Raw genomic sequence first — 12,114 nt, 5'->3', positions numbered from 1 at the left:
CAGTCTGTAAAGAAATGTGTATGTGAATGTCCCCCATCCTGATGTGGCAAGTTCAGCTGGGTCTGAGCAAGCATGCTAGGCTGGGCTGCAGCCCTATGATGAGTCACATCCTCCCTCATACCACATCTGTGTGTGTTTTGTGATGCAGGAGGACCCCAGCAGCACCAGGGGAAGGCAGAAATGTGCACAGATGCTGACACCCAGTTCAAGCTGTGCCTTCTGCAGCCGGCTCCTTGAATGGTGAGGGTTTCTTACTGCTACATTCCCAGGATGGGTAGGAGGTGGTCCTGGGACCACCAGTAACAGTGGGTGACAGCTTACTGAAGCTGTTATTGGCATTCTAGGCCAGAGGCCTGACTTCAGAGTCCCAACTAACCAGGTCCTGTCACCCACCCCCTAAAATTGAACAGAAAAGGTAATAGTGGAAAGCAGGAAAAGAAACCTTAATCAATAAAGCCATGTTGGGAAGGCAAAGTGAGATCCAGTGTCTCAGCACTGCCAATGGGGTGCTGATAGGAGCTTTAGGTTTAAATAGAGGAAGAACTAGGGCAGTGGGCGAGAGGTCTGCTTAATTAAGCAGGTCAAACCATGGTCTCGTTGATCATTCCACTGCATTTTTCTGTATTGTGTTTCCAAAAATATCTTTATCACTCAAGGGGGCAATTTCCACTTGTCGCTCAGGATGTTTATCAGACCTGTGATCCTGAATGGGTGCAAAGATGGGAGACTTCCAGTCCCCACTCCAGGGGTCTGAAATAGGATGCTACAAATCTCCCTGCAAATCTGGTCGCAGTCTTGAAGGAGTACGAGATCAGTTAGGTAAATTTAGGGTTAAGAAACCTCGCATTACTAGATTTTGTATGGGCATGCCTTATGATTAACATGCCTATGTATAGAGCTGACCAGAGACCTGACCCAAAGTTTCAGTTAGCAGAGGAGACAGATGCAGAATGAAGGCAGGGAGGCCAGGCTTGATCCTGCTTTCTGTTACCCACAGGGCAGCTACAGGTCTAGGTAAAGAGTCCCTGCTTTTAGCAAAGGTACTCTTCCTAAGTCCCTGTTACAAAGCCACTGACTAGTTATAGAAGCAGGGATCTCAGGGTGGGCACAAAGCCCACTTCCTTCTCAACTTACAAATCTTCTAGCAGTGGTTCTTTACCTAGAGAACATCAACATAGCTGGGGAGTTTCTAAACTAATTCACATGCCCCTGCACACCACCCCCATTGTCTCAGCATCACCAGGAGCAGAGCTCTGATAGGCAGAGCATGTTCAGTCTCCCCAGGTGATTCTGATAAGCACCCTTGGTGAAGAATCATGGCTACAGAACAAGGAGAGTGGTCTTGTAGGTTACTGGCATATTGCCCCGATGGGGGAATCATCTACCACATAGATCAGCTCCCTGTCATTGCTCTCTTTATAAGCAAAAGTCTTCCTTTTTGGGTCCTACCTGTGTCCCCCTGCCACACCCCAGTCTACTGGAAGCAAGCCTCATCCCTCTTTTCTCAGGGCTAACTTCCTCCCTAAGCAAGAACTCTTCCAGATCTAACAAGCCGGAAATCATGTAATATCCTAAGGAGAAATCCTTGTGATAGGGCACGTGCCTAGCATGTGCAAGGCCCTGAGTTCCATACCTAGCACTACAAAATAAAAAAAACCAAACCAAAACAAAACAAAGGAGAACTCTTTAATGATTTAAACATTGATTGGACCAATCATGAGGCTTCTGAATCATTTGTAGCATCTATGAGTTAGTGACAGGTGCCCCTTTCCAGCTTACTATGGATTCAGCCAAAGCTTGGCTAACTTACCTTTGAAAGGTCAACAGTTATGGAGGGAGTGGCTATTAAGCAACAACTATTACAAGTGCATAATGAACTCTAATAGAAGCAGATGACAAGGTCGGAAAGACTGAGGTTTCCTGTTAGAAAGCATTGCACCACGGGAATGGGCACTTGTCATAAGTGTTTTATTGAGTTTCCAACACTACAAAAAGAAACAGCATGGAATCTGTGCTAAAAATTACCATGTTTCGTCTGGCACAGACCATGACTCCAAACCACCATGCCAATCATCAGCTTTGAGCTCTCCTTTAAATACAAGGGGCAGTAATGAAGCTTGCTCACCAAGTCATCCTAGGCCTACAATTTTTGTTTGTTGAATCAGTCTGGATTTTGGATTTTTAAAAAAGCTTTAAGTATAATAAAAATGCTTTGATATTTAAAAAAACATTGTGATTAAGGACTCGAGGTACTAAATGTTTCTCTTCTGAATTCTTAGTCTAGATCCTACAGAACCATGTAAATAACAAGACAGGAACCAATTGTCCAGACTAAATGTGCTCTTTTATTTATAATGGACAAGATGGAAAAGAAAAGCACAAGCAAGTGTAAAATCAAATAGTGAATACACTGCTGGGGAGTGATGAGGAGATAGACATAACCTATGAAATGAAATCTTGGTAAACTGTATAAAACCCAAAGTGTTATTAATTGTAGGAAGAGCTGTATATTCTTCACTCTGTTAGATTAGATCACCCTCTGATGGCATGTGTTCTTTATGAAGTTTGCTCACGTACATACAGTTTACAGGGCATTTGTAAAAAAAAAATACATATTTTTTCTCTACATATATATTATTTACCTAAATATAAATACCACTAAGCCTAAAATGTACATTCCTTTATGGTATTTCTGGCACAAAAATTTGGATTTCAGTTAGGCTGGAGGTGCACCATGACTCTAGAGACCGAGGCAGTGGATTGCTAGTTCAAAGCCAGCCTCAGCAACATAGCGAGATCCTGTCTCAAGATACAAAATAAAAAGGGTTGGGGATGCAGCTCAGTGGTACAGTGCCACAGGAATTTAACAGAATGCTTTAGTTACTTTGTCTTGTTGAAAAACTGCCTTCTCAAGGAGAACTGTCCTTGGCCATTAGGTTTGACCAGAAGATTTCAGTACACAAAGGATTTAAAAAGTAGTAGAAAAATGGAAGTCATATGTTGGACTGCACTCCCTTGAGTGAGATCCAAGTTTTCCACTTTGGAGAGCTGATGTTCAAATGGCCCAGAGGCAGAGGGTGGAGACAGAAAATGAGGTGTGAGAAAATGTGTGACTCAGGAGGAGAGCATGTTTTTCCAAGAGGAGGGAAGGGGCCTGGCTTCCCAGCCCAATCCCACCAGCCCCAGACCCAAGCCCTGCATCCCCTCCACCAGCAGCAGGGCCAACATGTGTGCCTTCGCTCAGCAACGCCTCCTCCTCCTACCCAGGCCTGGACCTCTCACTGTGCCAGGACATCTCCGCAAGGTGCCACACCAAGAATGAGCAACTTTCCCTGAGGACTACTGCATCCCAGTGGCTGAGCAAGAGCTTTGTTAAAAACTGCTATTCATTAGAATTCCTTTGGAGAAGTTAGAATTTCTTTGGAGAAGGGAGGCCAAAACTACAGATAGGTCAGAGAAGTCTCCTGACAAATGCTAATTGTAGTTCCTTCTTTCTGACGCCCCCTTGTGGCCTTGGAAAACTAAAATTAATTCCAACCTCCCACAGCTTTTAGCTCCACACTCTGTCAAACCCCACTTTGCTGGACTTCTTGGATACATTCAGTTTGTCCTTAAAGAGCCAAAGCCATGTGACCCAGTGCTGAGGTATAGCATACCTTCTTTCCCAGATAAGAATTGATTTTGAGGCATAAATATGAGGAAAACAATTTTTATATTTCCATACTTCAAGTTTCTATTTGTGTATGTGTATATGATGATTAAGTATTATCCTTTATGGAATAAAATATTTATTTTTAATGTTTTGTAAATATATTCTTATCAGACCAAATTATGCTTTGAACAATTTCTCATAGGGAAGTTCTCAACCAGGAGGGCAGAGGGGATCTCTGTGTTGAGAAGGACTGGCCACTCCAACATTGTTCCAGGCTCTGATATATTTAACATTGTAGTTTACTAGTACTTTTCCTTTCTCTATTAGAAATGTACTAAAAGTTTATGGGATATTGTGCACCTTTTAGGAAGCAAAAAATGGAGAAAAAAGACCACAGACAGATCGACTGTGGAAGGTTTTCAATCGTCATTCATGAAAGGGCACTGCACCAACATTCAATTCACGGTGAGTTCAGGGGCTGCGGCTAAGGGTGCTCAGCCTTTGGTGTCCTTCACATTAGGGGTTCTGCTCACTGCTGCAGCTTGCTATCTGCCACTGCAATAGCATTGCTCTACACTAAGGTGTTGTATGTTATTTTTTTCTTTTTTTCCAAAATGTGACGAATCATTAATTTAGTAGGTTTTTAAAAGATGTGATTAGCATGTTCATAGCAGCACAATTCACAATAGCCAAATCAGTCTAGGTGTCCATCAACAGATGAATGGATTTTTTAAATGTGGTATGTATACACAATGGAGTTTTATTCAGCTATAAAGAAAAATGACATCATGTCATTTGCAGGAAAATGAATGGAACTTGGAAACATTATGTTAAGTAAAATAAGTCAAACTCAGCAAATCAAGGGTCATTTGTGTTCTCTCAGATGTGGAAGCTAGAGCAAAAAGAGCAAAAGGAAGGTGGGGGGAATCTCTTGAAAATCAAAGGGAGATCAGTAGGACAGAGGAAAGGGTTCAGGGGGAAGGAAGAGGAGAGGGAAAGGGGAAATACTATGGATTGATACTGGCCAAATTATATTGTTATATTGTGTGCATGTATGAATATGAACAGTAAATCCCACCACTGTGTACAACTATAAGGCATCAATAAAAATGTGGGAAAAAAGATGTGGTTAAGTAGGGTGAAGTGCCAACACCTGTTTCTAGCTGAAATCATAAGACTCCAGTGACCTGGTCGATCTGTCCATCTTTTGCCCAGCATGACCCATAATTGTACCTGATAAGGTTAACAGTCACGTGGGGGTTGCTGCTGACTTGTTCAAACATATTTCATAGAAGCAAATAAAGTTAGAACTGGCAGGAGACCCAGAGGTCCTTACAAGTAGGTGGAATTCAATGATTTTAGTCATAAGATCCTTTTGCCCAGGTTAGTGTAAGCAGAGAAACATTCCCTGGCAGAACTGGCCTGGTGAATAAAGAAGTGGGGCCAGAGGCCTGCCAGCTCAGGCAATTCCTGAGTTTGAACATCGCTGCTGGAGCCCGACTGTCATTGGACCCCAAATGTGAGGAAGCTGGAGGCCAGATGGCTGGTGTGACTGCCTTGCAATCACACACCCTGTTGCCTTCAGCTCCATACTATTAGGTCACACTTGGTTCTAAGCTGGCCTCTCTATAATGGTACATTTCCAAATAATAGGTCTCATGGATTGAACACTTATACCAGGTGTTTTAACAGAGTAGGGGTTTCAAAGTGTGATCTGAGGGCCCCTAAAATTCTTTCAGAGAGGTGATGAGGTCTTCCCTTTTTCCAGCAAGGCCAATGTTGCCACAGATTGACGGAGATGCAACTGTGGAATTCAGCTACCTGTTGTTAAGTCAGACAAAGATAACTTGCCAAAAAAGATAATAACAGTACTCTTCTTAATTCTATTTTTTGTGTGTGTGTGTGTGTGGTGCTGGGGATTGAACTCAGGGCCTTGTGTGTGCTCAAGGCAAGCACTCTACCAACTGAGTTATATACCCAGCCCTTATTTCTAAAATATTTGGAACATAGTTATTTTTATTAAAAAGATGTTATTTTGTTAACATGAATCTATTATTTTATTTATTTATTTTTTAGAGATACAGTCTTGCTGTATAACTCTGGCTGGCCTTGAACAGCTGGGTTCACTTATTTTCCTGCCTCAGCCTCCCAAACAGCTGTGACTATGGACTTGAGCCACAGAGCTCTGCTTATTGTTATTTCTGGTGATGCTAGGGATTGAACCTAGGGTCTCTTACATGTTAAGCAGGTATTCTACCACTCAGCTACAACCTCAGCCCTTAATATGATTATTATTTTAAATTGTTCTTGGTTGTAGATGGGAGCAATGCCTTTAGTTTATTTATTTATTTTTCCCTTCCCCCACACCCCTCCCACCCCTCTTTTCCCTCTATACAGTCCTTCCTTCCTCCATTCTTGCACCCCTCCCTAACCCTAACCCTAACACTAACTCCTCCCACCCCCCATTATGTGTTATCATCTGCTTATCAGTGAGATCTAGTTTGTTTATTTTTATGTTGTGCTGAGGATTAATCCCAGTGTCTCACATGTGCTAGGCAAGAGCTCTACCACTGAGCTATAATCCCAAGCCTAACTCTTATTATTTTGGGGTAGGGGGCAGTACCAGGGATTGAATTGAGGGGCACTTGGCCACTGAGCCATATCCCTAGCCTATTTTGTATTTTATTCAGTGACAGAGTCTCACTGAGTTGCTTAGTGCCTTTCTTTTGCTGAGGCTGGCTTTGAACTCTCAATCCTCCTGCCTTAATCTCCCAAGCTACTGGGGTTATAGGCATGGGCCACTGTGTCTGGCCTTAACTCTTATTATTTTAAATGACAAAATAATTTCTTTTAAAAAAAATGTATCAGTTTAAAGCTCTGAAAACAAAACAAAACAAAACAAAATAAAACCCAGAAGCATCCATTCAGTCTTGGGAAATCTGAATATAGAAATGATTGGCAATTTATTTATCAAGACACTTCTACCAATTCATCCACAGTTGACTGAAGTTATATGATAGCTCTACTCCAAATCAAAGGGATATATTTAACTTCAGGTATATAAACTTGTATATATTATGTGGTGGGTTCTTAAAAATACCCACATAGATTACACACTGTGTAATGTCCTCAATTTTAAGTGTAAAGGATTCCAAAATTAAAAGTTTGAGAGCCATCGACATAGTGTCATTTAGTGATTACAACACTCTTCTAAGGTAGAAATTATCTTTATAGATAAGGAAATGAAGGCTTAGGGAAATTAAGTGGCTTATCAAGGTCAAAGAACTAGTGTATTGATTATCAATCATTGTGTAATCAAGTACTCCAGAACTTAATGGCTTAAAATAATGAATCTCTATTATCTCACAGTTTCTGGGGATTAGGAATTTGGAAGCAGCTTAGCTGGGTGGCTCAGGCTCAGTCTCACACAAGGTTGCAGTCAAATGTTCACCAGAGCTGCAGTCATCTGAAGGCTTAACTGGAGCTTGAGGAACTGCTTCCAAAGTGGTTCACACACATGGCCATTGGCAGGAGATCTCAGCTCCTTGCCAGATGAATCTCTGCAATACCCTGCTTGCATGTCATGACATGGTAAGCCAGCTTCCTCCAGAACAAGTGATCTGAGAGAGAGAGAGAGAGAGAGAGAGAGAGAGAGAGAGAGAAAACAAGGTAGAAGCCTTAATGTCTTTTATAGTCTCATTTTGGATGCTATAAGCCATTATTACTGCTTTATTGATTTGAATTGAGTCATTAAAGCCAGCCCTCACAGAAAGGAATTAGGCTCCTTTTTTTTCCCCATGTGGTGCTGGGAATTGAGTGCTAGGCAAGTGCTCTACCACTGAGCTACACCCGCAGCCCAGGTTCCATCTTTTTAAGAGAGTGTCAAGGAATTTGTGGACATATTTTCAACTATCATAGGTAATAAGCACCAGAATCATGCTTTAACCTTGGATCTTCAAACTCATTCCATTTGTGATTCATACTTAAATGCTCCCCTGCCTTGCCCTGTGCTTTCACACTCTGGCCCTCCCTCAGGGACTTCACTGCCCAGCAAGTTCTAGACCTGTACCAGAAATGTGCTCTCCACTGCTACCTAGCCTCTCAGGCTAAGAGGGCAAAGTTATCACTCAGATTCTCATGTGGGCTTACGAATGCCTCATAGAGGAAAAATCTTTTTAGTTGTGTAGAGGACAAAACACAAGCTCTTGGCCATAGCAGAGTCTGAGCTTAAGAATATAGATGTATCAGGGCAAGTCTAGAAAAAGAACTACAGATGCAAGATTGCCTAATTCACTGGGCCAGATTCCCACAGACCCACTCATTCAACAGACCTTTACTACATGCATCTATATATGTACTAGACACATCTTCAGACTTTCATATCAGAACTGTCACTTACCAAAATATCTCTGTTGTCAGAAGGGGATCTGAGATGCTACTCTAATGCTAACACCCCTTGGAAACACATTTGAGGAGGTGAACACTCTGGTGTCTAATGCATAACCTGTGTGTTACAACTCTACTCTCCACACCACATTTAATGACTATACTCAAGAAATTCATGCCTCCTTTGTGTAACTTGGGTTTTTTCAGGTTCTGATACAGAACCCAGGTTCTGTTCTGATTCTGACAGTGGGGCGCAGAGGAACAAATGTGAGGACTGTGGCAATAAGGTTCATAACTCCCAAAGAGTCTGCAGTAAAGAACTACTGAAAGGTGAGACCAACCTGAGGGCCTCTGAAAGGCTAAGTAGTGACAGCTATTGTTTCCAAGCAATGAATTGCATTTTTAATTTTTTCTTCTTAGAATTTCATTATAGATACAATACCCCAGGACAGAATTACTTAAATCATAGCAGAAGAGTTACCTCTGTCCAGTCTTCAGATGAAAATAAAAATTCTTCACCTTGTAAGTACATCCCCTGCATGATCCTGTCTATGTGGGTCACCCATGTGACACTGGCCACTGCTTCCTCCTAGAGAGCCCTGCCCCTTCAGTCTACTACCTGAGTCTCCTGCACTCACCTGACATTTCCAAATTTAGCCCTACACCTGGATGGCAAGAGGACAAGTGGGGGATGGGAAATAAGAAATCCTAGTGATAAATGACTTTGAAAGTTATTAAGTATTGTATACCAGTGCAAATCAGTAACAAAGCATAAATGTTTGCTAAAAAAAGTGACTGAATAATCACCAGTATTCAGAGTGGTTAAATCTTTAAATATATCCATTCTAAAAATCAGCATGTAGAAAAAATAGGCCATTTTTGCATTCCTTAGACATCCTATAGCTAATTTTGAATACCAAATTTTGCTGTCTTTAAAGAAAATTAAAATCCCACATTTATTTATAAAGATGACTAAGACATGGCTCCTCCCTTTCAAGGGGTTTCCAATTAGAGAAAGGAACTTATATGCACATAAGGAAAGTTCAAGACAAAATGTGGTAAGTGTACCATGGGAACATGAACGAGGGAAGAAAATACTTCTTGTTTTACCTTAGGGACAGTCACACCTAATTCTATCACAGGGGCCACATCTTTTCCTTCATCCCTTCAGAAGTCTTCCCCTGGGGAGAGTACCAGGAGAATGTTTCTTATTTTTCACTATTGCCAGTGCCCAAGACTAAACAATGTCATTTACCTGACTGACATCAGCTCCCCTACTTACCAACAGCTGCCAAATCTTCCAATTAGATGTATTCTCTCAAAGTGAAAGTCACTAATACTCTGCAGAAGCAGAGTTCTTTACTATCTATCTCCTCAGTCTTGGGAATTATTATTCCAGTACACATATGAGGAATACAACGGAGTCACTGAAACATGATCCTGAATTCCCTTAGTAAACACAGTGGCTAAGAGGGTAGAAGTCACAGGGAGGCAGTTTTTTTCCCAGTGTTTAAAAGGAACTGTCCAGTAATTGGAGCTGATAGAAAATAGAGTGGGCTATTGCAGGCCTTGAGCCCCATCTGAGAGACAGAGTACTTTGTCTGATGTTATAGATCTGTGGACTGGATTAGAACTGGACTTGATGACCCTATGGTACTTTCTGAGTTTCTATGTTGCCAACAAAATTCAAAGTTACATTTGGAGACTTCCCAAAAATTACAATTGAGCTCATCAGTGCCTCTGTTCATTATGACCCAATGCCAGGTGGTCAGCATGACTAAAATCTGGACTTTTTGGCTTCTGTCCTGCCTTCCATGTCTGAGGGACAATCTCTCCCAGTTTCCCTTGTTCATTGGGACCCCCTGGATGGGGGAAAAAAAAGCCTGGCTACTAGACATCAGTGAATACAGCAGGAGACCTGGAGGGAGAAAGTGGGGAAGATAGGAAAAAGAGGAGGAGAAAATAGGGAAAGAATGGAGACAAAGGGGCCTCAGCGGAAGTATTAGCTAATGGCTTGTCTCTTCTTCCTTTCTCTGACTTTCTTCTTATCTTCCATGGTGACTTTCCTACATTCTTCTTCTTTTCTGTTTAGTCTTAAATTCTCTTTTTGGGGGGCAGGTGTACTGGGGATTGAACCCAGGGGCACTTTGCCACTGAGCTACATTCCCAGCCTTTTTTTAGTTTGAGACAGGGTCTAAGTTGCTGAGGCTGGCCTTGAACTTGTGATCCTCCTGCCTCAGCCTCCCAAGTTGTTGGAGTTATAGGTGTGTGCCACTGTGCCCAACTCAGAATCTCTTAACACAATTGCTAGTTTTTGACTCCTAGAATTCTCACTCTGAAGAGAGGATTTCAGGAGCCCACTTCCAACCTCTTGGAAGCTATTATCTCTCCATTTATCAGATAAAGTATTTGAGTCACAGAAGTTGAACAACATGCCCAGGTCACACAGCAAGCACCCTGAGAATCTAAACTCTTGGTCTCTTGTCTGTTAATAAAATTCCTTTTAAAAGTTGCATTTCTTTTCATAAATTCAGAATACTTGATAGAAAATTCCTTGTTTTCTGTGTTCCCTTTATTTACATATTTATTAAAATTTCATGAAATATTTCATCCACATTGATAAGTTCAGGAAATTATATACAGCCATCATCTGGGAATCATTTTGTTTTCAAATGAAGTATATTTCAGTTTTGGGGATCATTTTTGAGGCTCTCAATTTAATCAGAGATAATGATTTTCAGTTTGTCCAAAACCAAAACGGATCTGTTCCCAGAGAGTGAATTCAAAATCCTTTCAAGGTGAACATGAGCCCACACCTGGAAAGTAAGTATTATTTTATTATTACTAAAAATCACAAAATTAGCTATTGGTTAGATGCATTCAGGATGCTTATCTGTGCATTAACCACCTACCCAAGATCATCAGATCCTAAGTAGTAGAGCTGGGTTTCAAACCTAAGCCTATCTAATTTTTCAATCATTCACTTATTCATTCAACAAATTATTTGAGTGTCAAATGCAGGATGTTGTGCTAGGTGCTGAGAATATAATGACAAAGTCAGCCACCATCTCTGCTCTCATGGAACTTTCTTTTTGTAGAGAAGCCAGTCTTTGAAAATGCCAAGAAGGAAACACATAGTTACTGAATGGGGAGTTTACAGAAGCTGCGCTCCAAATGATATGTATGAATGAGCTAACGAGGGGATGTGAAGACTGAGGTGAAGAACATGGCAGTCTAAGCAGTTTCCTGAAGGTGGGAGGGCCTTTGGCAAGTTCAGAAACAGTGTGGCTAAAGCCCAAAAGAGGGAGGGGAAGTGGGACAAGATAAGCCTGATGAGGAAAGGCTGCAGGGATGAGAGGGCCAGTTGTACAGAAGCTACTCAGTTACAGCAAGGACTTCAGACTCCTGGGAATGATGGGAAACCAAGGAAGAGAGTTCTGTTAATGTTTTAATCCACTTTGAAATGGATTAGAGGAGCCAAAGGTGGTGCACAGAGGCCAAATGAAGAGCCTAATGCACTTATCCAGGTGCGATGATGGTCACCTAACTAAAGGGTGGTGGTGACGGAGAGAGAGAACTGTGTGCATTCAAGAGGCAGAACCAATAGCAAGCAGGGTGGCTAATAGTAAAGTTCTGCAATCAGATCAACTCAGTCTGAATGTACTATGCACCATCATAGTACAGTAGTGTTTAAAAATGTGGTCTTTGGAGACTTCTTGGGATTCCATTTTGGTTGTACTCTTTGACTTCTCTGTGTCTGTTTCCCCATATGTAAAATGGGAATCATAATAGTGCCAAATTCATTGAGGACTGAGTCAATACATATAAAATACTGAGAATGATACCTGGTTCATAAAAAGCACTCAGCAAATGACAGTTGTTATTAATACTACTGAAAGTGATAACTGATTGGATACAGGGTAAAGCCCATGCTCTTGCCACTGCACCATGCACACTGCCATCCACAGCCCAGTCTTTTCATTAGCTAGAGGCCTCTATGATGCAGAATGGCTGACACTCCTCTGGAGGTCAGATCCAATATGCTAAACAGCAGAACCAACTAAGTTTAATCTGGT

The 12,114-nt window shown here is 41.6% G+C and overlaps 1 protein-coding gene across 1 annotated transcript in view; it reads left to right on the top strand.

Moving 5' to 3' along the window:
* The window catches only part of AKNAD1 (AKNA domain containing 1), a gene marked incomplete at its 5' end in the record, with an annotated part of 39,953 nt that overhangs the window by 25,762 nt on the left and 2,077 nt on the right, over window positions 1-12,114 (top strand). The window contains 5 exon segments of the mRNA XM_079146106.1: window positions 92-240; window positions 4,020-4,117; window positions 8,246-8,368; window positions 8,459-8,560; window positions 10,780-10,861. Of these exon segments, the coding sequence (XP_079002232.1) occupies window positions 92-240; window positions 4,020-4,117; window positions 8,246-8,368; window positions 8,459-8,560; window positions 10,780-10,861 (554 nt within the window).

Source organism: Sciurus vulgaris (genome assembly GCF_902686455.1).
Source record: "Sciurus vulgaris genome assembly, chromosome: 1".
NCBI classification, from domain to species: Eukaryota; Metazoa; Chordata; class Mammalia; order Rodentia; family Sciuridae; genus Sciurus; species Sciurus vulgaris.
Note: the sequence above shows the minus strand (reverse complement) of the source record. Positions and strands in the feature narration are given on the sequence as shown.